General features: G+C 40.5%; 1 protein-coding gene and 1 long non-coding RNA gene across 2 annotated transcripts; both read right to left on the bottom strand.

The window, feature by feature from the left end:
* Positions 1–2,526: 2,526 nt before the first annotated feature.
* On the bottom strand, positions 2,527–18,053 carry PPP2CA (protein phosphatase 2 catalytic subunit alpha). The gene is made up of 7 exons (XM_086852164.1): positions 17,515–18,053; positions 6,455–6,664; positions 5,775–5,948; positions 5,505–5,594; positions 5,054–5,215; positions 4,320–4,438; positions 2,527–3,576 (listed from the first exon to the last, which is right to left on the bottom strand). Exons 1-7 carry the CDS (start codon positions 17,614–17,616, stop codon positions 3,504–3,506), a joined length of 930 nt encoding a protein of 309 aa, XP_086708290.1. The 5' UTR covers positions 17,617–18,053; the 3' UTR covers positions 2,527–3,503.
* A 1,616-nt stretch (positions 18,054–19,669) lies between these two features.
* Positions 19,670–23,222, bottom strand: LOC147650364 (uncharacterized). The gene is made up of 2 exons (XR_015276824.1): positions 23,052–23,222; positions 19,670–22,946 (listed from the first exon to the last, which is right to left on the bottom strand). It is a non-coding gene; the product is annotated as an uncharacterized LOC147650364 (long non-coding RNA).
* Between the last annotated feature and the right edge of the window lie 1,115 nt (positions 23,223–24,337).

Raw genomic sequence — 24,337 nt, 5'->3', positions numbered from 1 at the left:
AAAGAACGTGTTTATTGGAAAGGCCCAAAATAAACCCAGCACTACCATAGCAGGTTCGGTTTCATCTTGTACAGGAGGAAATCCTTTATGCTTAAGAGTCAGGATAAATTTTTAAATTGTCAGAGCAAAGACTTTGTCCCAAGGCCCTTGAAACACAATTGCTTTCTAGAAAGGACTCAAGTGCTTCAGTTTACTATAAAATCAAAATCCATGCAACATGGATTGGTAGGTATTGGCACCTCTCAGCAGGTTTTTCTGTTACTAGAAGAGCTTTTGACAGGAACCAGACTAAGGCACGGGCAGGTAAAATTTCACAGCTTCCACTGGCAGGATGTCCCCTCACCACCTTTTTCACAGGGCAGAATGTGCTGTTTCCATCCAGACACATGGGCAAGGAAGTAATGCTCTATTTACACTCTCACATGCACCCAGTATCTTGCCAGGGTACTATCAGAAGACCTAAATGAGGTAACATTGCCCAAGCACTTGGAGCAGGGATACTGAGTGTGAATGGAAGTGTTAGCAGCTAGAAACGACCCGAAATGAGCACCAGGTGACAGTCACACACACTGATTACCTTGGACAAACATCCATCTACAGTGGCAGCTTCAGCGATGGAGCAGGGACTGGGACAGCAACCAGCCCCAAGCTCCAGGGATCTGTGAAGAGGGGGCCATAAGCACAGGAACAAAGCACACAATGGAAAGAGGCAGAAGAAAGGTGTAGAAAGAGGGTAAAGGGGGAAAAAAATCTGGCAAATTCATATACCTCTGTATGTATGCAATACATATTTTGTCACTTGTTTTTGATTTAATGGATCCTCAGTTCAAGACAGGCCTGCCACAGTTTAGGGTGCTCACTTTGATATGATATGGCCAATGACTTATGCAAAACAAAATATGGAAAGCTCAAAACTGTCCCCATTTGTCCATCAATATCCTCCTGCGTCTATACAAGTTCTGAGAAAGAAGAAAAAAAGAAAAAGAACAGCTCATGGAAAAGTGTAATTTCATTCCCAACTACCTTCTCATAACCTAAACCCCAATGTCAGCCCTCCTCACTAGGAGTGGGGTGTGACATTTCCACTTAAACACTGAACCACCACACTATGGGAGTTCCAGCTCTGCCTCTATTTTGTATTTCATGGAATGCACCAGGCATTGTAGAAATGGAGGAATTACCAGTGATCTCCAAAACCTGCTCATTTCTCTGCAGCCACCAGGCTCACAGGCTGAAGTAAAGGAAGTTTAGTGCAGGTGAACTAATCAATCAGCCATTAATAAATCAAACCCCAACTATCTTTGTTTCTTTTCTTGCATCTTCCAAAGATGGGTTCAGCTGGTTAGTGCTCCATGACGGCAATAAATTTTTTCTTCCCAATGTGTTTTTTTTTTCACAATGTGGAATCTTCACACAGACCATCACAACATAATTACAGAGGAAAGCACAAAAACTGGAGTGACTCCAACATTGTCCATGGACTTTACTAACAACCACTTGGATTTGTGTACAGAAACTGAAGCAAGGACTGCTCCCTACCAGAGCAGATGAGTCATGCCAATTAAAGCAGCAAGGAAAGCAGAAAATAGGGCAAAGTCATTCCTCTTGAAGGAATAGTGTCAATGAAAGCACAAAATCCCATCTACACAAACACAGAGAAAGACAAGCAACAGGAATGGAACGTGAACTACTCTCAGCAAAGGATTTTTTTAATAGCGATCAAAGCAAAAGCTCCCAATATACTAAAAAAAGCCACTTCAGATGCACTTATTTTTAGCATGCACTTCTTCCTGTAAGAGATCAAACTACAGCAGACTGAGCTCTCCAGAAGCCATTTGAAACCCAACCTACAGGACAAAGCTCAAATTCTGCTGAAGGAAAAGCAACCACTTGAACCCTTTCTGAAAGGGGATGAAGTAATGCTTGATGAAATGCAGCATCTTCTTTGCAAGTTAAAGAATTAAGTGGTCCTCCAGCTTTTTAGAAAAGCAAGAAAGCACCAAAAAGCATGCCTAGGACTAAACCTCCAGGTGAGTTGGACATTTGCAAAATTTCTGTGTGTTCCCTTAGAAACAAGCAGAGTAAAAAACAAACTTCCATGTTATTACAGAATCTACATTGTGCCCAAGAAAGTTAAAGTCTCAAACAATATGAATATTAAGAGTCCTATTAAGTCAGCAGCCAGGTACACCATTTAGATGTACCCAAGAAGTTTCACACACAAGCCTTAAGAAGGCTAACATTTGAATTTTGGCTTTGAACCAAATCATCAAATTTGGGTTCAAATCTTGAAGAAGTTAGTAGAAAGAAAATATTTAAACAGAAGTTAACATAAACCACATACCACCGTTTTTCAGAATGGAAGCTTGGGCAAATACACGTAGCACTAAACTTCAAGTTGTTTCCTTTAATATTTACAAAACTGGTTTTATTCTTAGTTTTTCAGAAAAATGGTTTTAAGTATTAGCACCTACATTGTAAATGACTCGAACTTCGATTTACACTTGAAATAAAGCCACAACGCGATTAGTTAAGTGAACCTATATTCTTTCATTTCTGAGTATTTTAGTAGAGCACCAAGAGGGAAAGAGCAACATGTGAATAACCAGCAAGCTGTTCTCAGCTGTGAGACAAAGGCCCAGGCACCTTCCTGGGACAGGATTCAAAAGGTCAGAGTTTTCCAGCACACTCCAAATCAGCTCAGTTTTAGTTATTTCTAAGGTGGAAATTTCTATCCAAGTTTATAAAACCCATCCAGCTACATGTTAGTTTATTAAACCACAGTTGACCTGAGATGCAATTAGAATTTTGACATTTTTCCATACTTAGTTCACAAGTTTATTATGAAAAACACTGCAGCTCTGTCCTGCAGTAACATTGTTTTACAGAAAAAAACAATTCTGTTCAATGTAATTCACTATCCTTGGACAATTACAAGGGACAATATGGTAGGGCAGAGTGGAAAAGGGAACTGAGTGCAGACAAAAAAAAAAAAAAAAAAAAATCAATACAATTAAATTAAACAGTATTCCCTGAAAATAAAACAAACGAACAGTTTCAGAACAAATATGAGGCCTTGGTACTTATTTTAAAAATGTTCTTTAAGCTTCAATGATTGTTTGCTGCTACCCTTATCTACAGTCATGCGGAATAAAGCTATAGCTAAATGGAAAGTTTAATGTATTCACGAGGTGTTAATGTCTACATCTTATTATTTGCAGTCTCTCAGAGAAAGCAAAAGTAACTACAAATAGCGCTATGCCAGAAACTGGTTTCTTGACCAACAATGTTGCTTCAGCATGCAATGAACTGGTTCATTCTAAAGTGGTCACAGTTGTTGATGACAAGAGGCTTTGTATTGAATATGGCACGTCTTTTGGTCCATGTGAAAACAAAGTTTGAATGTTAAATATTTTCTGACACTTTGGAGTTACTGTTGCTCTTCCCATTTTCTTTAGGTCAACATATGGTTCATGGCAATACTGTACAGGTCTAAAATCTCTTTACAGGAAGTAGTCTGGGGTGCGACGAGTAACATGCGGTTCACCTCTACGCGGTGCTGGGTCAAACTGCAAACTGAAGAGCACAGACATCAATGAAAACACAGGAGCTCAGCTCACACTCACGTATGTTCTAGCCATGAATTACAGGAGCAATGGTTTAAACACAGGTGAGTCTTTGCAAATTAAATACTCTAGAACAACTGTTCCAGTTCTTCCACTTCTATCAGTATGCACTTTTAACCATCACATTTTAAATACTCCTCTTACCATGAAGGTCTGGAGAGAAATTAATTTTAGCTTTAAGACTGAAACTGCCGAACATTAGTATCTATTAGAAAGTTAAAGTCTCCAGTTATTATCAAAGAGGGCAGTTTGCACAGTGCTTTTGCCTCATTTACTAGTAAAGTTGCTGCTGCAGTACTTAATTAGAAATCTCATTCAAAAAGCTGATAACCCAACAGCTGAAGAATTCAAAGATTCCAAGTCTCCTGCCTGAGACCAACAGGAAGGCATTACCTTAGATGTGACAGACTACTCCTGCTCTCAAATCACATCCCTACACACAATAAGTCATTAAAATCCACGTAGTCATGCAAAACAAAATTGAGGAGTCTCACTTTAATCTGACAGAGATGATCTCAACAGCAGCTGTTCAGAGGCTTGACTTCAAGACTTTATATGTGACTAACCCAACAATTCCACACTCACTCCATCTCCTAAAAGCTTAGAGGGGGGGAAAAAACCCCATACTTGAACACAAGTAAGTGGTACCTTAAAATCACAGGCAATGTAATTCTCATTTTTAAACATACTTACAAGGAGTATTTTAGAGTATCATCAAGTTCCATAATTGCAGCCTGGTTGCCACAACGGTAACAATAATTTGGAGCACTGAAAATTGTTACTACATTCCGATCATGGCACCAGTTGTACCCCTGGAGAGGAAGGAAAAAATAATTATGACAATCAAGTTAATGTACCCTATGTAACAGCCTGACTACAAACCAACCTTTTACTTCTCCATTTTTTAATTCTAATTTTTTAATTCTCCATGCAAGATTTCTTCATTGCATTAAATATTTAAAATGGTAATTCTGAAGTCCACACAGTACAACTACTCTGAACTTTCAACTGTGATCACCAAAACCAGTGTCCAGACATACATTTAAAAATCTGAACTGCCAGGAGTAACTAAAGATCAAGAAAAAAAACACACATCCAAGCTAAAAAGAAAAATTACACATTTTTTTTCCATGGGACACATATTTAAAAACCTTTTTATCTACACAGAAATGCAATACCACATCTAGTACCAAAGCCTGATTTGGGATATTACTGTAAGTTTTCAGGAAAATAAGGCAAAAATAAAGGTTATTCCACTGTCAAACTCATTTAGTAGCACATGAATACTGTCTAGGTCAAGTTTCTGGAAGACTCTCAGCTGGATCATCACATGTCAGCAGCATATGCACATCTCTAACACAAAGAGCATGGAATAAATGGACCAAGAACACAATCCAAAGTTTAAACACACAGGCTGTCCTGCTCACCTCCATTACCAACTGATGAGCTCTTGAAACCAACGTAAGGCCATTAGCATGGTTAAAGGTTTCTGAAATATCCTGTCCGAATGTGTAACCTGCACCTCGAGGAGAAATTCCCCAGCCACCACGATCATCTGGATCTGACCATAGCAAGTCACACATTGGACCCTGTAAGATGTAAATGATGTTTCAGAGGTGAAGTGGAAAGAACCAAAACCAAACAAAACCCACAAAACTTGAACTCGCACTACCCCTGCACAGCTCTTTGAGACTTAATATGTTTCTTTCTTTAAGCAAGGGCGTGCCCCTCATTTTTCCTTTAAAAAATCCAGAACAGGAAGACAGGCACTTTAATATTGCCAAGCTGATTTGAATTTCATTTTCAGCCTGTGAGCTTAACCCCCCAATACATGCTGAATCATCAATCTCATTGGCTTATAAAATTATTTTTCAGTACCTCATGGGGAACTTCCTGCAAGCGATCAAGTGCTCTGATGTGATCCAGTGTATCTATAGATGGAGAGAGGCCACCATGTAGACAAAAAATCTGCAAGAATTAAGAAACATGAAGTTTACTTGCATTAATCAGTGCAGTTAGAACAGTTTAAAATAAGTGATTTTGAGAAAACCTGCATGAAATTCCTTTAAAGATGAGAGCTGACAGAATGCAGTGTTAAGAGCTCCCCTTACAATCAAAAACATTCAGCTTTGTCAAATGTCAACATACCTGGCCATCCACCAAGGCAGTTAGAGGCAGGTAATCAAAAAGGTCTGTAAAATATTTCCAAACATTTGCATTTCCGTATTTCCTTAAACATTCATCATAGAAACCATAAACTTGTGTGATTTGCCTGCTTTCATGGTTCCCTCGAAGAATTGTGATACGTTCACGGTAACGGACCTAAACAGAACAGTTTATTTTAGCACATCAGTGAGCAACTCTTCCCCAGAACAGAATTTGCACTCCTCAATCCCTGCCATAGATCAATAAAGCAATTAAAACCAAACCATTCTGAAGATTCAATTATAACTTTTGAGGTGAAAAAAAGGAATAATTTATTCAAATCTTCAACTCCCAATTACTTTTGGGATTAATTACAAGTTGTATTTATTATTCTAGTGGACTTCACTACACCTGTGCATTAAGCTGATTTCTCCAAGCAAATTCTTTAAGATTGCTATTTAGGCAAGTAAAAAATCACTCATTTTAGATAAAGCTTAGGCTTACACCTGAACATTTTTATAGCAATTTTTTTTTAAGAAGTGATTTAGAAAACCAAGACAACCAAGAAGTCAGTTTCAGTACATCTAATACCAATTCAGTGAAAATCATTATACACAGTGAGTGCAGTCAGGACAGTAATGATATATTTTATACATAACTGTAAAGCAGAGAAGGAAAGTTACCTTAAGAGCTACAAGCAATGTGACTGTTTCAACTGAATAATATCCTCTGTCAACATAGTCCCCCATAAACAAATAGTTTGTGTCTGGTGATTTGCCTCCAATTCTGAAAAGTTCCATGAGGTCGTGAAATTGTCCATGGACATCTCCACAGACTGTGACTGGACATCGCACTTCTTGTACGTTGGATTCTTTTGTCAAAATTTCTTTAGCCTATAAAACAAAAAAGCACATAAATTGTGAGTCTGTGAAGAGCCATTTTATTCAAAGCATGCTCTACCACTTCCAATTCTGCTACCTGCTCTCTTTAGGAGCTCTTCTCTGAAGCACTTGAGGTAAAAGCTTATCTTTACTTAAATGCCATTTATCTTTAAACAGTTTATGAACACTTTCACTTTATGAAACCCCATATTAGTAATTAGTAGTTGTGTGGCTTTTTTTCCTTCTTGAGGATGGTATCTTAAGTAAAACTTCAGCCTTTCTACAAAAATGGTTCTGTGAAGCATAGAACAATGATCATCACTACTGCAACTTAAAAAGTTTTTAAGTATTTCGAAAAATTAAATCTAAAAATCCTGCCAACATCTTACCTCCAAAAGCCCAAATAAAACACGGTCAAAACACTACCAACACTGGTACCAGCAAGTACAGAGCAGAAACCTGCCCAAGTTTTCTCAACAACTTCTGTGATTAAACACAGCCTAGTAACATCAAGCTGTATCTTCATAAACAAAAGATGGGCAAGATCTTCTCACCACCATTTTTTCACAAAAAATTGTATATATAAAAGTTACAGACAAAGGTAACTTGTCTGAAGAAGCACAGGCTAAATATGGCACCAGAAAGGTAATTTTGAAATAATGCAACACAGTTGTTACAGTTTGTTCTAAGAACAGTCATCAGACACATGCCACAATGATTTGCTAAATCAAGAAGGTATTAGAAATATAAATAGTAACAAGTTTACTAGTTACCATCTACCAAGATTTTCCTGTTTTTCAAGAGTCAATGCTCCTATTCAAAAAGGATCCTTTTTTACCTCATTACCTCAATTACATGGGAATATATAAAAACTATATTCTATTCTATAACCCAAGTTATCTACAAGACAGTGGCTGACACTCCCACCCAAAAGTGGTGTCACTGTCCCACACATCATCCTGGCTGACCACCAGGGTCACCACTTCAAACAGAAGCAACCTAAGTTTAATGATGAAGATTCATGAAATTTAATGTTTCACTGCAAAGAAATGCAAAAATACAGCAGGGCTAAGCACCCTGCACAACACAAAGCTTTAGGTGTCACTCTGCAGATATATTTACATCTAAAGTCAGTTTCACATGGGAGTTTCCACTTGTGTTGTGCCCAGTACTAAAGATAGGTCATTCCTGGCTTGTGGTCAATGCTAAAAGTGCAGATTTATTTTAAGATAGCCTGACTTGAGTTAATTTTAATGCAGTGACAGTCACCGGATATTTTGAAGGTGTTTTAACAGCCTTAGCCTCTTCTAATACTCTCTTACATTCAAAAGCATTAGCCAGCTTAGTTCTTCTTTTGAAAGAGAATGTCACAGATGCTTACAGCACTTCGATATTAAAAAAAACTACTCTTTAATGAGAAAGTTTCTACCACTGGATTTTCTTAACACACTTGAAGCACTGCACTCAGTGCAGCATTCATTTTTCATCAAAGGTATGCAGCCTTTGTGCTGAGAATGGTAGAGTTCTCAGCAACTGAGTTGTTGCTTCCTCAGTTTCTGAAATATTAAATCATTCAGATATGCACATGACCAAACACACAGAGAAGTCAGACAGCTACTCTGATGGGAAAAGACTGTTCCAGGTCAACCTGCAAAACAGCAACCTCTGTTTAAATCCTGAAGTGGAGGAATGCTGGTGCACAGATGCCAACATTTCCATGTTCTAAAACCAGTTTCACGCAACACTGTTACAAACTGTTTAGCTCACTTACAGTCTTATGTCCCACAGTATTAAAAGTGGCACATAAACACTCTACATGGTTCGATAAAAGAGCTTCAGCAGAGATGAAGGTACAAAAAATAACATCCTGAAAACAAGCCGCCAACAAGTAGTCTACTACATCTCAACTTTTACAATAAATGAATTCCTATAAAAAGTCACTTTTTTATTAGAAAAAACCAAACACTAATCACCAATCCTACCCCTGCAGTATCTGTGCCCCATACCTTGTACTGGCTCTCACACAGCCCTGTGCAACTCCACCTGGTACCACTCCCTCTTTTTATTGATTCTTGATGGTGCTGCTTACTCACCGGGTCACACACTCTCCCCCTAAGCATCCTCCCCTCCAACAAATGGACTACCCACCAGCAGCTCTACTACACTTCCTCATGGAAGGGAAAGCAGTAGAGCACTCTTCAGCAGAAGGCAGAAAACTCCTTGATCCAACCATCTGACAAAGGAGAACTAGGGAAGACACACACACGCCACCCCCTGAACTTCAAACACCCCAGGACCTATTGCCACAAAGGATAATACTGCAACACTGCAGTATTTTGACATCAACATTTTGAAACATCCAGGCTTCACTGCCTATCATCAGGACAAACAATAAAATTCAGAGACAGATTTTCTTGAGCACCTATTAATTATTTTTTATCTCTGCCTTTTTTCAGTTCCTAACAATTCTTATTATTAGACAGCCCTGAACTTCTCTACACCTCCAACATGTAATTAATTTTTATTACATAGCAGAATACCACCACAAATGAAACTTCCATGGCGTAGAGTACTTAAGCAAAAATTTCTTGTCAACAACCTACTCTGTTACAGTTGTAAAACTCTGCCTCTGAATCAGTTTAATTGCTTTTTCAGCATTACACACTCAGACTTCAACATAAAGTGTAAACACATACAGAATAAGCCTGCAAAGAACACGTTACTTCAAGTTGATAAATGCTAATTTTACAGCCAATTACAAATGAAGTCTAAGACAGAAACAACACAGCTGTGAGACAGTTACACAAGAAGAGTATAAGAAGAACCAAGTGTAATGCTGTCATAAACACTACTGCTGAGGTGGAAGGTCACGTATTTTACTCGGAACAATCTCAAACAATAAGCACATATCAAATACATTTCAGCTTAGTCATAGTGACTAAAATTCATTCTGACTTGATACTGGCTTACTCAGTCATTTCACCGTAAAGAGAAAACTTTTGCAATCCCAAAATTCAACCAGAATAAAACCAGTATTGGTTTAAATACACAAGAAAACAACCAGTTTTCACTTTACTATAAAAAGAGTAGCACTGCATAAAAACACAACCTAATAACTGAGAATTAAACCATTCCTGGCCTGCTGCACATCATCTAAAGGCCCAGCTGAACAATACCAAGCTGCTTTGGTGGCTCTGTTTGCAAAGAACATCTCTGCAAAATGCTATTCCTAAAACATAAAGATCAGCTTTGTTGTTTTAAGACAGTACAGAATCCAACAGTATGAACTGTCATGGATAAGAATTTTGAAAACATGACTGTTAAAGTCACTACCATATGACTTTCAGATCCTCAGTTTATTTAATTAGATGCACGGGTTTTATGCATGCAGATGTATATCTTATTTCCCCTGCTCCCTCAAATATTTTTATCCTGTATGCCGCAAACTAAGGCTCAGAGTTGAGTGCCATAAAAGCTGTAATCCATCCATTTTACTTCCTCAACTCACTCTGTGCTGAGGATAACCAAGTTTTCCCTCATGAGCAGTGTACATTATCAACCTTATCTCACATAAATAATTTCCATTGGTCTATTCCTGCAAAATCCTCTGAATTAATCTGTACCCAAGTTCCTCTCTGTTTCCAGAATATACCAGGTGTTTCTTCCGAAACACCTCCGACCCATTCTTAGGTCCCTACATTCTAGCATGAGCTCTGACAACTCAGCCCTATTATCTACCCTGAAAAACTCTGGGGTGCGTAAAAGAAAGGAACAAGACACAAACCTCACTGTGTCTGTGTAGAATTATACATCAATGCTTGAAGCAGCACTATGAAGCACTCATCAAAAGATTACTACTACTAACTCAGTAAAGAAAATACAATCATTATTTTAATTAGACAACACAGCCCCAAAGTCATGGTTGCAGATGGTAATGTGTCATCCTAGGCTGACCAGAATCCACACCTGAAGCCCACCATGCCGTCTAGTAAAGTTTGTAATGAGAAACATCCACCTGAACCAAGAAATAGCTATTTGTAGTTACCATAAAGATACTTTGATGAGATTGAAGGCTTCAACCACACCCATAATTTCCTGTCACCAAGGTGCACAGGATGTGACTAAAGGAACAATGATCAGCTAATTGGGATGAATACTGGTTTTAGCTGTTCACACATCATGACCTGGAAGAGAGTCCAGTTCCAAGCAAAGTCATCCATTACAGTCAGCAATTCTTCTGCAGAGTTAATGCTTTTCAATTTAAAGGTTTCCCCCACTCTTTACATGGGTAGGAAAGAGAGCAAGTTCAGACAAAAGATGAGGTTACTATTTAAAGCAAAAGGTGTTTTCATTTACTGTCTAACATCTGAAACAAAAATAGATAAATGAAGTCCCCAAAAACACCTTTCTGCAAAGGAGGCAAGGCAGTCAGATTACACGTGACACAAATGGGAAACCGATTTATGCTGAATTTTGCAATCCACTAAGGAGTTCAGTGTGAATGTAGAAGTAGGAACAAAATTAAAATACAAAGCTCCCCAATGACATTTAATTATTTAGTATTCCAAAGTAAGTAAAAGCAGGATTTCCATCCACATAGAAACACTGACCAGCACAATACTCTTTCGCCAGGACAAAAGATGATGGATGCATCTGCTTTCTCTCTGGATTTGTGAGTAGCACCTACACCTTCATTTCTAATCTCTTCTGTTCGGTAAGAAGAGAGACCAGTTTAAATACAAGATCTTAGCCAACCAAAAGAGCAAGCCCAATGCCAGGACTGCTCTAAGATTAAAATAAGACAATCACTTTCCTTTATCGCCTGTAAATTCTAGAAGGTCTATAAGAAAATATGCAAGGTGAAAACTTCTGTTAAGTAACACTCTCTTCCTTTGTATTACAAAAGTAAGGACTGACACCATTTGAAACTTTGATAGTCCACTCAACATTTCCATTTGAAAAGATCAGTAGCAGTCTTACACACTCAGAGTAACTGATGTGTTCTTGCCCTCAGAGGCAAATCTGGAAGGGGAAAGGCTATTTATCAACCAGCAGTTGACAAGAACAGTGGAGATAGGAAGAGGGCCTTCTGGAAGAACTCAGTGTCATTATTTTGCTGCATACAAAAGATATTAGTATCTTAAATTTTAAATTGAAAAATAATCTAGAAAAAAACTTTTTCTAAAAACGTAAGCCAAGTAAGTCAGGAACCCTTATTAAGCCTTCCTTGCCTCATGGCAAGCTCCAAGAAACAGCAATGACAGCAATGCAAGAAGCTGACCACTTACGGGGATGTTTTTCAGCCCTCTCTTTAGAACAAGCTGTATTCATTTTGAATCATTCAAGTTGTTAAAAAAATAAATAGGGTAAACCTATTCCCAAACTAGCTGTGCCTGATACCACCAAGTCCAGCTTCATGGAAAGAACTCAAAAAGTTCTCAACCCTTTTGTTCCAGTAACTCCAATACAGCTTTGCAGAGTCATGTTACAGGTAAGGACACCAGTTGGAGGATGGCATATCAAATCTCAAGAAACAGCAGCAAGCAAGAAACACCTGTATTGGAAAGCATGTTCAAAATATTCAGTGGAAATATTGGAGACCTGACTACTGAGTAACTGAGCTCCAGTATTCATTCTTTAGCCAGGAATAAACATTTTCCAGCTTAATATATACTACCTGAAGAAAAAGAACCTAACCACAGCATTATTGAATACAGGTGGTATTTAAGGGTCCCTAAGCAAGTGTGAAAATTCACTCCCTGCTCCTGTGAATTCCCCTCACAGATCTGTTGCACAAAGCCTTGTGTACTCCTGAAAGACACAGGGAGGTTCGGGTTTTGTGCTGGGAAAGGCAACGCAGGTTGATTTAACCCAGTAACTGAAAATGGCTCAGAAGCAATCACAAGCAGCACTGTCATCACATCTGAGCAGGCCTCAGCACAGGTAGATTTGGAAGAGGACATCAGTCTTGCAGCCTCATCCATGTCTTTAGCCTCAAACTTGCAGAACTCAAGTAGGAGCTTGCTCTGATTTAGGAGTGCTTCCTGCTGTTAGCTTAAGCTATACCCAAAACAACACAAGTATCTTTCACTCCTACTTGATCACAACTAATATTGCAACTAAAAGTAAAAACCCAAAACCAAACACCTCACTGCTAGCACAATTCCATTTTTACAGAATTTACTAGAATGGGAAAAAAAAAAAAAAACAACCAGAAAGCTGCTGATGCTACAATCACTGGCACACTCAAGACTAAATTTTTATATGCACATTAAGATGTTGTATGTAAATCCGGACTAGGTTAGAAGGCTGGCAAGGTTGACACTTCAAATGCTTTCTGTGGAAAGAGACAATTTCCATTTTTCATTATCAACCATAACAAAAACCAACCAAACAAAAGAAAACAAACAAAAGAAAACAAACCACCACCAAAAAAATCCCACAACAAATCAGAACACTGGGCATGAAATGATTAATTTTTTTAAGTGTTCCAGAATAATCTAAAACACAGTCATTTAAATGTTACTAAAAGCTTTGTACACTACACTTGTAACTCTTCAGAGACAGAAGGTGTAACTACATGAGCCTGTCAATGACTTGATCCCTGGGTATGTTCAACAAAGCAGCAAAGGAGCCCTAAAACACCCTCTGGTCTCCCAGAGCCCCTTGAACAGCTCCTGAGGGGCCCTCCCACCACTGGCAGCAGAGTTCCCTTGCTACAGAATCCAGAAGCCTGTGCAGTGGGGCAAGGCAGAACTGCAATGCTGCACATTCCTCTCCTGCCAGGGCCAAGTGTGAAGGGACACAGAACCTGCCCACCACACAGGGCACACCATACTCTCATTACCTGGGAATTCTGTTGGGGCAGGTTTCTTGCCTAATTTACAGCAAGTTCAGACAGGAACATTTATTTTCACTATCATCTTAGTCTGAAGAATGGTTAGTTATACAAGATGGATATGGGAACGCAAAAGCTAGCTAATGGAAAAGCCCTTGCAAATGCAGCTGGAAACAGTTTAAAACATTCACTTCTGGCCAAAAATAATCAGCTAAGAAAAGCAACTCCTGAACAGCCCAGGAAGCAGAAGGGAAAATGTGTCTCTGTCTGAAAAAAAAAATTGGGCAGACAGCTCAGCTTAAAACACAGGTATGAGATCCACAGAACATGTAAGTTCTACACATTACAGGAACAGAACTTTGCACAGGCTTTTTTGAGGAAAAAGAAAGCTTCATCAGAAACATACTTGTCCTCTCAGAATTAAGTCACTTAACATAAGCTAAATGAGTTTGCACAACTCCAACAGCTGCCATGGGTATAAGCATGTTTCATTAGAGAACATCTAGCTTGAAAGAGATCAGGTGTTAAAGTGAAAATTCTACAGCAGGAAAAGAAATTAGAAAAATACATCATGAACAAGGTACATACCAGAGAACGGCAGGCCCAGAAACACATTTACACAACAGAAATTAGCAATGGTGACAAATCAAAAAGTAAATGTAACCAACATCATTGATACAGATCAAAAACTTCAGGAGTCAAATCTTGAATCAAGGTTTCTCAAATGCCTTTATCAGAATCAGTCCTTCACATAGTTTAAAATATTTTGGCTAGCAGCACTATCCATTGAAAGGTATTTTACTAGCAAGTCAAAAACCTTGAACACTCTACACAGTATATATGACCAAGTACTCCTTTCTCTCTACAAAAACTAGAGATGCCACACTCAAACTTAGCTAATTATGGAGTAGTGTTTTCAAGGGAGTGGCTGTGACACCTCTGCCTCCACCTGCACTAGAAACCTTCTGCAATAACCAAAGCAAACTCTATCCAGAAATTCACCTTATTCCTTTGTGCAATTTTAGCTTGTCATCCCACCTTCCTGAGCAATGTACCACACACTCAGCTCCTGTGATAAAGGGCATTTATAAACAGAGGAGACAAGACCATTTCCCTTCACCCTCACAATGTATGGGAAAGAAACTAAAGCAGTATCCTTTCATTCAAAATGGCCAGTGGAAAAACTCTCACCTGGCAATAAAGAATTTCCTTTCACCTCTGCCAATAAACAATTCATCACTAACAGGACAAACACTGCTGACATGTAACAGTAACTGGACTGGGTATATTATGACCACTTCTTTAGAACTTGCACTTCTCAAATGCTGAAGCAAAGCATACACAATCGGTCACTCGACTGATGTAACATTAAACACGCAGCACATACTAAGCCTAGAATAATTTAACTGCCACTCAGAGGTTGATTATTTCAAATCATTTGTGAAAGTATAATGCATTATTCATGGTTACAAATTACTTCTAGATTTCAAAGATGTTTCTGCCCAGTTTCCATCACCACCATCACCCAGGTAATCAGGCTCAGTGAAAGACACACCAAGAAAGTAACTGGGACACACCGACCGCCACACAATTATCACATTTGTAAAAAGCTGTTATGTTCTTCAGGTATCAATACTGAAATACAAGACAGCCCTTAGGCTTATTCTTACTAGACAGATACCAGTCTGCACACAAGCAGCCCCAGCAGATCAAGAAATACTTGTCAGGGAGATCATCCAATCAAACAGTGTTATAAGGGAAAAGCCCTCAATTTTTTTTCAGTTGTTTATTTTAACTAGCCCTATTGCAATTCAATGTGGTGAAAATCAACAGTTTATACCTAGTTGGGTCTTTATCTGTCCTTTGGAATGATAGCTATATTTGACACTGCCTTTAAACTCTTCATGGAAAAACAGCCTTTTGATGCATTTACATCCACAAAACGACAGTCCAAACAAAGCACAATCCAGTGAGGTTTCTGAGAGTCATTGGCAGTAACATGGAGACACATTAAAGCAAGTGCTGTACCTCAGTGGAAGGTGCAGGACCGAGCTCTCACTCCACTTCCATGAACACAGCAGAGACAAGAAGATGGAAAACTCAGACTTCAAGGGCCTACTTCCAATTCCTTGCATCAGCAACCGTGAAGAAACTTAACTACTCTCAGCAGAAAGTCCAAGTAAATCCACCTGTAGTTATTAGCAACAAATCAACTTTCTCTAACATCACCAGACCTGTGGCTGAACTCTGCACAGTGCTGATCACACAGCCGGCACGCTGAGAGAACTGTCAACCTACCCAAACCTCACAGCCACCCAACCCAGCCAACATGAAGGCTGCTGCTAAATAATACCGTGATTGGCAGATTTCTCTTCCACATTCTCACGGTCTCTCATCTCAACACAGAGTAGTCAGACACAAGGTTTTCTTTTCTTTTTCCCTTCACCATTATCTTGGTGATAAGCATTGCACATTTATCCATAAATACAGCTCATTTTTATCCTTCACTGGGAAAAAACAAAAAAGTCATCTTGTGCAACACTGATGACTGGAACTACTGTTTCTTCTGTAAGGAATCTCTAGTGATATGCCTGCTTCTCACTGAACCAAAACCACCAGTACACTGAAAGCTTTTTGTACATTATACATCACTCATGGTCCTGCAAGTTACCATAGAAGCCCACAAAATAGGCCATATGCACCCACTCCGGTGGGATTCAGGACTCAGTACCCACCAGTTTATAAACGATGGCAAGTGAAATATTTGCCTCTCACATAAAACAATACAAGGAAGATGCTAGACCACTGTCATTGGAGATGCACATGGAAATAGCCAGGTGGTGACACTGCCACTTGCTTGCAACACCCTTTGAAATGAACAGCCTGGATCAAATGGAAACAACACTGACTTGCTGAAATACAAGTGAACTAAAATCTGTACTAGAGCAAGAGCCAGTCTGGCCAAAATCACTGCAAGTTCTTTATTAAGTTCATAGACAGTCCTTTCCAAACAATTTGCTTCCAAAACAACCTGATTCAGTATTTGAAAGCATCGTTCCAATTTTAAAATATTCTAGGTACTTTCTGTGGCAAGTACATGAGCTCCTTTAGAAGCCAATACATCCATAACTTCATGTGATCCTTAATAACCATTTCCGAAAAAATTCACAAATACTGCATCTTTCAGTCCAGAAATACTGGAATACATAAAACCATCAGTAATTAAAAAAAAAAACCAAAAAAAACCCCAAACACCCAAAAATCTCCCAAAAAAACCACCACCACCAACCCACAACTATAAAGTTACACCCAGAATTAGAATTCAACTGGAAAATGCATCTAGATACTACCAGAACAAAATTTTCCTAAATTTCCAAAACACAATCTATCCTAGGCTGGCTGTACAACCTTTCTGAGCTGTGAAAGTCTCAATCAACACAGTGCTCTGTAACATCCGCGTCTCAACATTTTCAAATCATCACCTTAAGAATATGGAGTTATATAGGATCTCGACTGTTTATTCTGTGAATTTCGTGAAATTCCGATCCTTATTGAGGGAAACCAAAACCCCAAAGCTAATTTATCCTTCAATTAGTTATAAACGTGTCTATGCTTATTCATATAATGAAAAATACTGAAATTAAATCAAAGCAGCAGCTCTTTACCGCGCATAATTTCCAAGCGCTTACCACAAGGTTTTACTTCCATTGTAATAACTCACGCTTTTGGGGGCCGATTTATCATTTTAACCGGAGGGGGAGGGGGGTGGGGGTCTCTCGGGGTCTCTCCCGAGGATCCATCGCGGCCGCGGCGCCATTTTAGGAGGCGCTGAGCGGGCGGGAGGCGGAGTCGAGGCTCCAGCACAGGCGAGGGGCCGCGGCTCCCCCGGCCCGCTCCCCCCGCCGGGCCACGCCGAGCCCCCGGCCCGCCCAAGGGCCCCGCGCCCGCCCGACCGAGCAGCGCCGCCCCCGCCAGCAGCTCCCTGCCCGGCCCCGCCGCCTCCCCGCAGCCCCTCGCTCCTCACCTTCTCGCAAAGGCTCTTCACCTGCCCCTCGGACAGCTGCTTGCACTCGTTGAGCTGCTCCACCCACTGATCGAGCTCCTTGGTGAAGACCTTCTCCTCCATCCCGCTCTCCCTCTCCCCCTCCCCCTCCTCCTCTTCACCGGCTGCTGCTGCCGCACCGCCCCGCGGGCCCCTGCAATCCGCGCTCCCCACAGCGGCGGCGGCCGCGACGCGTCAGGGCAGGCGGGCGGGAGCGGGGAGAGGGCGGCCCGGGGCTCTCCGGCTGCGGCAGCGCTGCCGCTCCTCGCTCCGCACCGTGTAATGGCCGCCGCTGCTGACGTCACCGCCCCGGCCCCACCGCGGGGAGGGGGACGCCACGGGAGTCGACAGCGCGTGCGCGGGCCCCGGGCGGGGCCGCGAGTGCGCTCTGAGGGGAGGGGGCGGGTGAGGGCAATGACCGCGCGCTCGCTCCCGCCCGGCCGGACAGCGGCGGTGGCTCTGCTTCGGCCCGGGCGCCGTGCCCGGTTCTGCTCCTGGGCCCCCGGGGCTGGCGCTCTCCCGGTGGGGCTCCGTTTGAGGGGCGCGGCGCAGCCCCGCCCAGTCGCAGCCCTGACGCGGGAGCCGGGACACTGCTGTGAGGGGTCGCCGGCATGGCGGTGCCAGCCCCTCTTGTACCCGGGTGTTGAGCGCCGGCTCCACGCGAGGCACAGGCTGGGCAGGGTCCCCGCCTGCCAGGCGCCTGCAGCGGGGTCAGGAGGCGATGTTTCCCAGGGTTTTGTGCGGATGGTTCCGCAGTGTTTGTGGTTCTCCCTGCAATTAATCCATGCAGGTATCTCGGAAGCGGGTGCTAAGAGGCTGGTGCTAGGGTCTTTGGAGTGACAGGGCGAGGAGCACTCGCCGTAAACTAAAACACAGAAAGTTCCACCTCCGCACGAAAAAGAACTTTATCTTGTGGGTAGCAGAGCGCTGGAGCGAGCTGCCCGGGGAGGGTGTGGAGTCTTCCTCCCTAGAGACTTTCAAAACCCCCTCGGACACTCCTGTGTCCCCTGCTCCAGGTGACACGGCCCCGGCCGATGGGTCGGACTGGGTGATACCCAGAGGGCACTTGCAACCCCAACAATTCTGTGACGCTAAGGGCTGAGCCCGGTTACCGGTGTCTGTCAGAGGAGAGGCAAGTGGAGGATGCTTGCTGGTGTTTGGTACTTGGAAATAAAGCTTTTCTGTTCTAAGTCATGAGCATTAAATACCATCTTAATTGTACCACCAGGTAGTGCTTAGGCTAAAAAGGCTGTGCTGCGTTTCTTTAAAAAAATTTATTCCGAAAGAGATCTTGGAAGTCCGGAGTTTATTGTGACCTTTTTAGACAGAAGTAATACATGAAGTGCAGTGTAAGTGCTTAGTAAAGGAAATTAGTGGTGGACCTCTAAGGAAACTTTCAGGAAGGTAGTATTTTTTCAGGAAACTTGTGGTGGCCTCAGCTACCGTATTGTACTCAGACATTTGCTACCTAAGGGAAAATATGTCAGTAAGACACAGATAAGTTTCAATAAAAAAGAATATAGGAAATATGCAAAAGCAATTTCTAATGAATTATTTATTTTATTACAATCTGCATCTTAAATTATAGGGGAATATTTCCCTTTAATAACTTACAAAAGGTATGAAATGACCAGTTTAAAAATAAGTAATATTTTTTTCACTTCAATGGGTCAAAATGTTGACAAAATATTGATTTGTTAATTTCAAGAGGGCACAATGACTTTTCCTAGTTAATGTGTGTTAATTGTCATGGTCATCTCTTGCCTAATATGGAGTCTGACTTGTTAAATTCTTTGCCTACTGTTGAAGGAAATTAAGAATTCTATAGTGAGCAAGGGGTAAAGAATGTTTGCTTTCACGGGTCAGTCTCGCTTTCTTGGTGTCATACTCTCCTGCTAGAGATAACTTGGTTTGATTTGCCTGACTTAGGTTTTGTTTATCTTCCAAGATATTTTTTCCGTTCTTACACAGGTTGCCATCTTTAGATGACCTTAGTTTTGTGCTTAAAGTTGTAGAAGGAAAAGTACCATTCATTGAGAATGATAAGTTTCAAGAATTCACTCTGTAGTACATCTTCCCAAAATAGTCTTGAGCAAATACACGCAAAGAATATAAATCAATAACATCAACTCTTGTGTAATTTGCCTAGCTAAAGTTAATTTTCTTTAATAACTGTTGACTTTCTGGCATGGTTACAAGTCTGAGGACCACACTGCAAACCATCCACACAACCTGTGCTTTCCTCACAGCTACCAGATAAAACATGGTAGGATTTCAGTTGCAGTTTTGTAGGCAAACAAGCCAGGTTAATAGTTTCTTCCTGGTAGTGTGCATCAGACTGGACAGCTCACAGATTAATAATCCCTGCTGTCTTTAGAGCAATTGTGATGGTTCCCAACCCCACCATTGGTTCCCAGGAGTGTAGTGATAAAGAAAGGAACACTTGTTTGAAAAGGCTCAGTCACAGCTCTTTTTGCTCCAGTCTCCAGTTGGGAAGGGGTAGATGATTCAGCGCTCCCTGCTTGCCACTGAAAGCTTAAGCTGTGCCACTCACTATAGGAGAATTCAGTACTCTGCAAAGGAAATTTAGGATTTGTTTATCTGGACACTCACAGAGAAGGGGAAAGCTTTGGTTTCTGTCTCCATTCCAAGCATTAGCTCTGGATTGTATCCTCATACTCTTGAATTGTCTATATGTAGATCAGAAATCAGATCCTTCCTTCCCCTGACTTGAGCATGACAATCAATAGTTTAGAGAATCACAGTTGCTTTTCTCAGATATTTATCTGAGCCTTTTAAGTACAATAATGTAATAATTAAGGGATGTGTGCTGTGTTGCATAAGTTGGCTGTTTGTCAGGGCTTCAGATACGCAGTAAGATTAAACTGTAACCTGTGAGATGGCAGTAATAAGTTGTATTTAGTATGTGAATATATGCCAGGCATGTGTGTGGTTTGTACCTAAGGAGCTGTCTGGGTGTGGCTGCCCCAGTGAGTCAGGGGTGTGGAGGCCACACTGCTGTGATGACACCTGAGTCAGGGACCCACATGTCACATGTGTGGCATTCTGGAGAGAGCTGAACTGCTCAGGCTGACTGCACTTATATTTACACACATCCAGCTGTAGGTTGCTCACTTGTTAGCCTATAGTGCCAACTAATCCTGTACTAGTCTGAAATTAATCTCAAACTCATGGACAAGGCTGTTAGCAACTGCAGTAATCTTATCAGTAACATCAACATTTCCATTGCACTATGAGACATCAGTGTTTAAATGCAGATTTATATCACACATCCAACTATACAACGTATTTTCAACTTAGCATTGTAGAGTAAGGAACACATAAATTAGTTTTCTTCACACTTGACTCTCAACATTTTAGTGATTCTAAATTATCCATCAATGTGTGTCCAAAATGTCTGTTGCTATGGTGTTTTAATACTAAATGCAGAATTAAAGGGCTAGGCAATACAATCTAAAGACTGAACTATACAATTTAAAGGCTATACAATAGTGTAACAATGATCTGCCACCTTTAGATGTAGAGCTGCCAACCTTGATTAATACATGTATTTCTGCAAGCAAAGAATATAGACACTGGTACATTAGTGTGGAAGTCAACTGCCTCTATGAGGAGAGGGACTTCTGATCAAATAAATTCAGAAGTACACATCATGTAATCTCTTGCATGTTCAGGTACTGGCACTACTGGATGAAATATATGTTTTGTGTCTTAAATAAATCAGGTAAGCCTGTCATCTTAAGCAGAACTATTACAAAAGACCAAAAGAAAACCAGAATACATTTATATCAGATATGTTACATCACCACAAACAAATACTATTTCTGTATATTTGACTAATTTCAGAGTCCAGATAGTATATGACAAAATCAGTGACATCAGTAATACCACTATCAACAGAGGCCCACTCACTTTAACTGAATGGCTTCTTTAAAGTATGGAATCTCATTATTAATCATCTTGTATACCACAAAACATATTACTCAAATCTGCTATTTCATCGTTCACACTTGTGTTGTAGATAAAGCAGGAAGTGCAGTGTCTTACTGAAAGAAGAAGTTACAGAGTAACCATGAAAATCACATTTTCAAATCACTATGGTTACAGATATTTCATAGTCAAGAGTCTTTTAAAAGCTAGGAATAGAGTGCTGATTCTCCAATGTTAGGGGCTTAATATTTAGCAAATATTTTATGTCCTGTTCTCTCCCCGTGAGCGTGGCACTGAACTCTGTGTCCAGCCTGGGTAGGAGCACTGGGGCAGTAGGTACATCCTTGTGCACCTGAGCAGAGCCACGTTCCTCCTACCTATCATCTACTAGTTTTAATCTCTAGAATATTTGATACACACCACCTCTGCCAGGACAAATATTATCACTTTTTCACCAGATGGACAAATACATGATTTCAGCCTGATGAGGAAACAGATGCTGAAATTAACTCCCTTTCCAAACATGACAGAAGCATTGAGAGTCGAGAGTAGAGACCCCAGTTCAATAGATACTTGGACCCATCCTTAAATTCTTTACTTTTAAACAGGTAACATAATCATCTGTGAAATGTCCTGCTAAGCTCATGCTGGAGGCTTTAGGCTTGCTGATTGCTGGTGTGACACTCTGATCAGCACAGCTTGTGTTACAAGCGCTTTCTTTGGAAAAACTCATGTTTTTCAGTCCTTTCCATAAGCTATGTTTAAGTACACAACAAATTATTAATATGTACAAGCAGTTGTCATGGAGATAATGTGATTCCCAAGTGTGTTTTTTGTAAGTGGCACAAACCTGGCACATCCCACATGCCTTGTATGGACAATTCCTACACAATGTTTCCTGTGTTAGATATGGGATAGATGTATATCTTTGCTTTTTGTGCCAACGCCCAATGGAGAAACCACTGATTCTGGCTTTCAGATGGCTGGCTTGAGGAATATGAAAAATGCAGGACTTGAAAGATGTGGGGTTTTTTAAGCTGCAACATCTTAACAAGGGGCTGAACTGCCCACTTCTGTGAAATCTCAAACACTGTGCAACATCCAGATTATGGCTAAAACCTCTCAGGATGTATTTTCTCCCCTCATCTTGGTGCACAGAATTATGCCAAATGTAGTAATTAAACCAAAAAAAAGCAGCTAAGTAGCTGGGGAGGCTTCATGGCCATAATGAGGATAGTTTTCCTTAGAATGAGACTGCTATCCTATTAAATGTCTATAAATCCAGGTGGCGTTTTGTTTAGGATTATTATAACATTTCTACTCTAACTGTGCCCTTGCAAAGTAGTTCACTGTGGACTTCAGCCATTCTTACCTTTATTCTGCCCCTCTTGTCTGGTCTTGGGGATTCTGTTACACTTCAGCCAGGCAACATCTGACTGTTGGAGCCATTCTGTACCTGTTTACTTGGGTGAATGAAGGAGATTCTCTGCATATTATAGATGTTAATTTTTTTTTTCCAGATATTTACTCATCAGTTGATACAACATTACAGTTACTGTCATAATCACCTTGAGCTGGGCCAAGCAGTTAAGCTACAAAAAGGCTGCAAAAAAGAATTGCAGCAAGAAAATTTGAGTTGTTGCTCTCTCACTTTCCTGCCCAGTGAATGTATGTTTGTTTCATAGCACTACCACTGTCTTGCAGTGATGGAAGCATAAACACAGTTGGGGATTACCTGTGACTTCTAGTGTATGCTAGTATGATATCCATGTTGGTTTGGAGATGTCACAGGTGTCTTGTGTGACAAAACAGGTCCACACAACTTGCTAAGGATGGCTTGGCTGAACTGCTGCCTTGCCCTCCAGCTCAGCATCAGCTCTCAAGCCCAGTTCCAAGCAGTGCTGGCTGCTGCTTGAATGCTTCCTCTGAAGAGAGAGTCTGGGGAAGGAAATTTTCTTCCGGAATGTCTTTGTGTATGTGCTAAAGGACAAAGGAGAAGTTCACTGCACAGGCACACTTAGATCCTGATTTCTCTTCACTGTGATTAACAAGTGTATTATTAGTAATAGCTAGTTACAAATAAGAACCTGACCTTATTTTTAACCTAATATTGAATCAGATCTAATTGTAATAGGTGGGTTCACTGCTGTGCTTTGAATATTCTCATTCAGAATTTCTGTGCCTTCCATCTTAGGTATTAAAAATAGGTGGAAAGTTGGATAATTCTTATTGTTCCAAATCTTGTTTGCAGCCTTACATAACAGTGTTCTCACCAAAAATTTATTTTAAGTGTGGAGTGGAAGAACATGCTGTAGCAACCTGAAATTATTTGTAATACTGTAGCTGGGTTATACAGAGTCTACATAGAATTGTCTCTTCTTTTTTTGATGAGCCATTTTAATATTAATCAAAACAAAATTATTAATTAATATCAAAATGTGTAGACTGCCTTTGGAGCTTTGGAATTACAAAGTCCTGTCAGTCACAAGCATCCTAAGCAGATTTTTAACAGTAAATTGCCTAAGCAGAAACTGCTGGTCATTCCAACTCAATGACAGTCCCAATATTTGTGAGTATAACAATAGTAAATATATAAACATGCAAAATATAATAACAATGGTAAAGTACTTAGAAAGATAATAACTTCAGGTGGATAGAACTGCACTTGATAAACCTGAGCTTTCTCGTTAGTAACACTGTGTTCATTCTCAAGGTACTGTCTCCATTTTTAGTAGCTAAGACCATTTATCCCTCCAGTCATGAGCTATGTCACCTTTCCTCACCTTTCTTAATCATATCTATTAAACATATGTGCCTTGGGAAGGATGAAAAATGTTGGGAAGAGGTAGTGGTC

This window comes from Cyanistes caeruleus, chromosome 15 (assembly GCF_971803275.1).
Source record: "Cyanistes caeruleus chromosome 15, bCyaCae1.hap1.1, whole genome shotgun sequence".
Taxonomy (NCBI): Eukaryota; Metazoa; Chordata; class Aves; order Passeriformes; family Paridae; genus Cyanistes; species Cyanistes caeruleus.
Note: the sequence above shows the minus strand (reverse complement) of the source record. Positions and strands in the feature narration are given on the sequence as shown.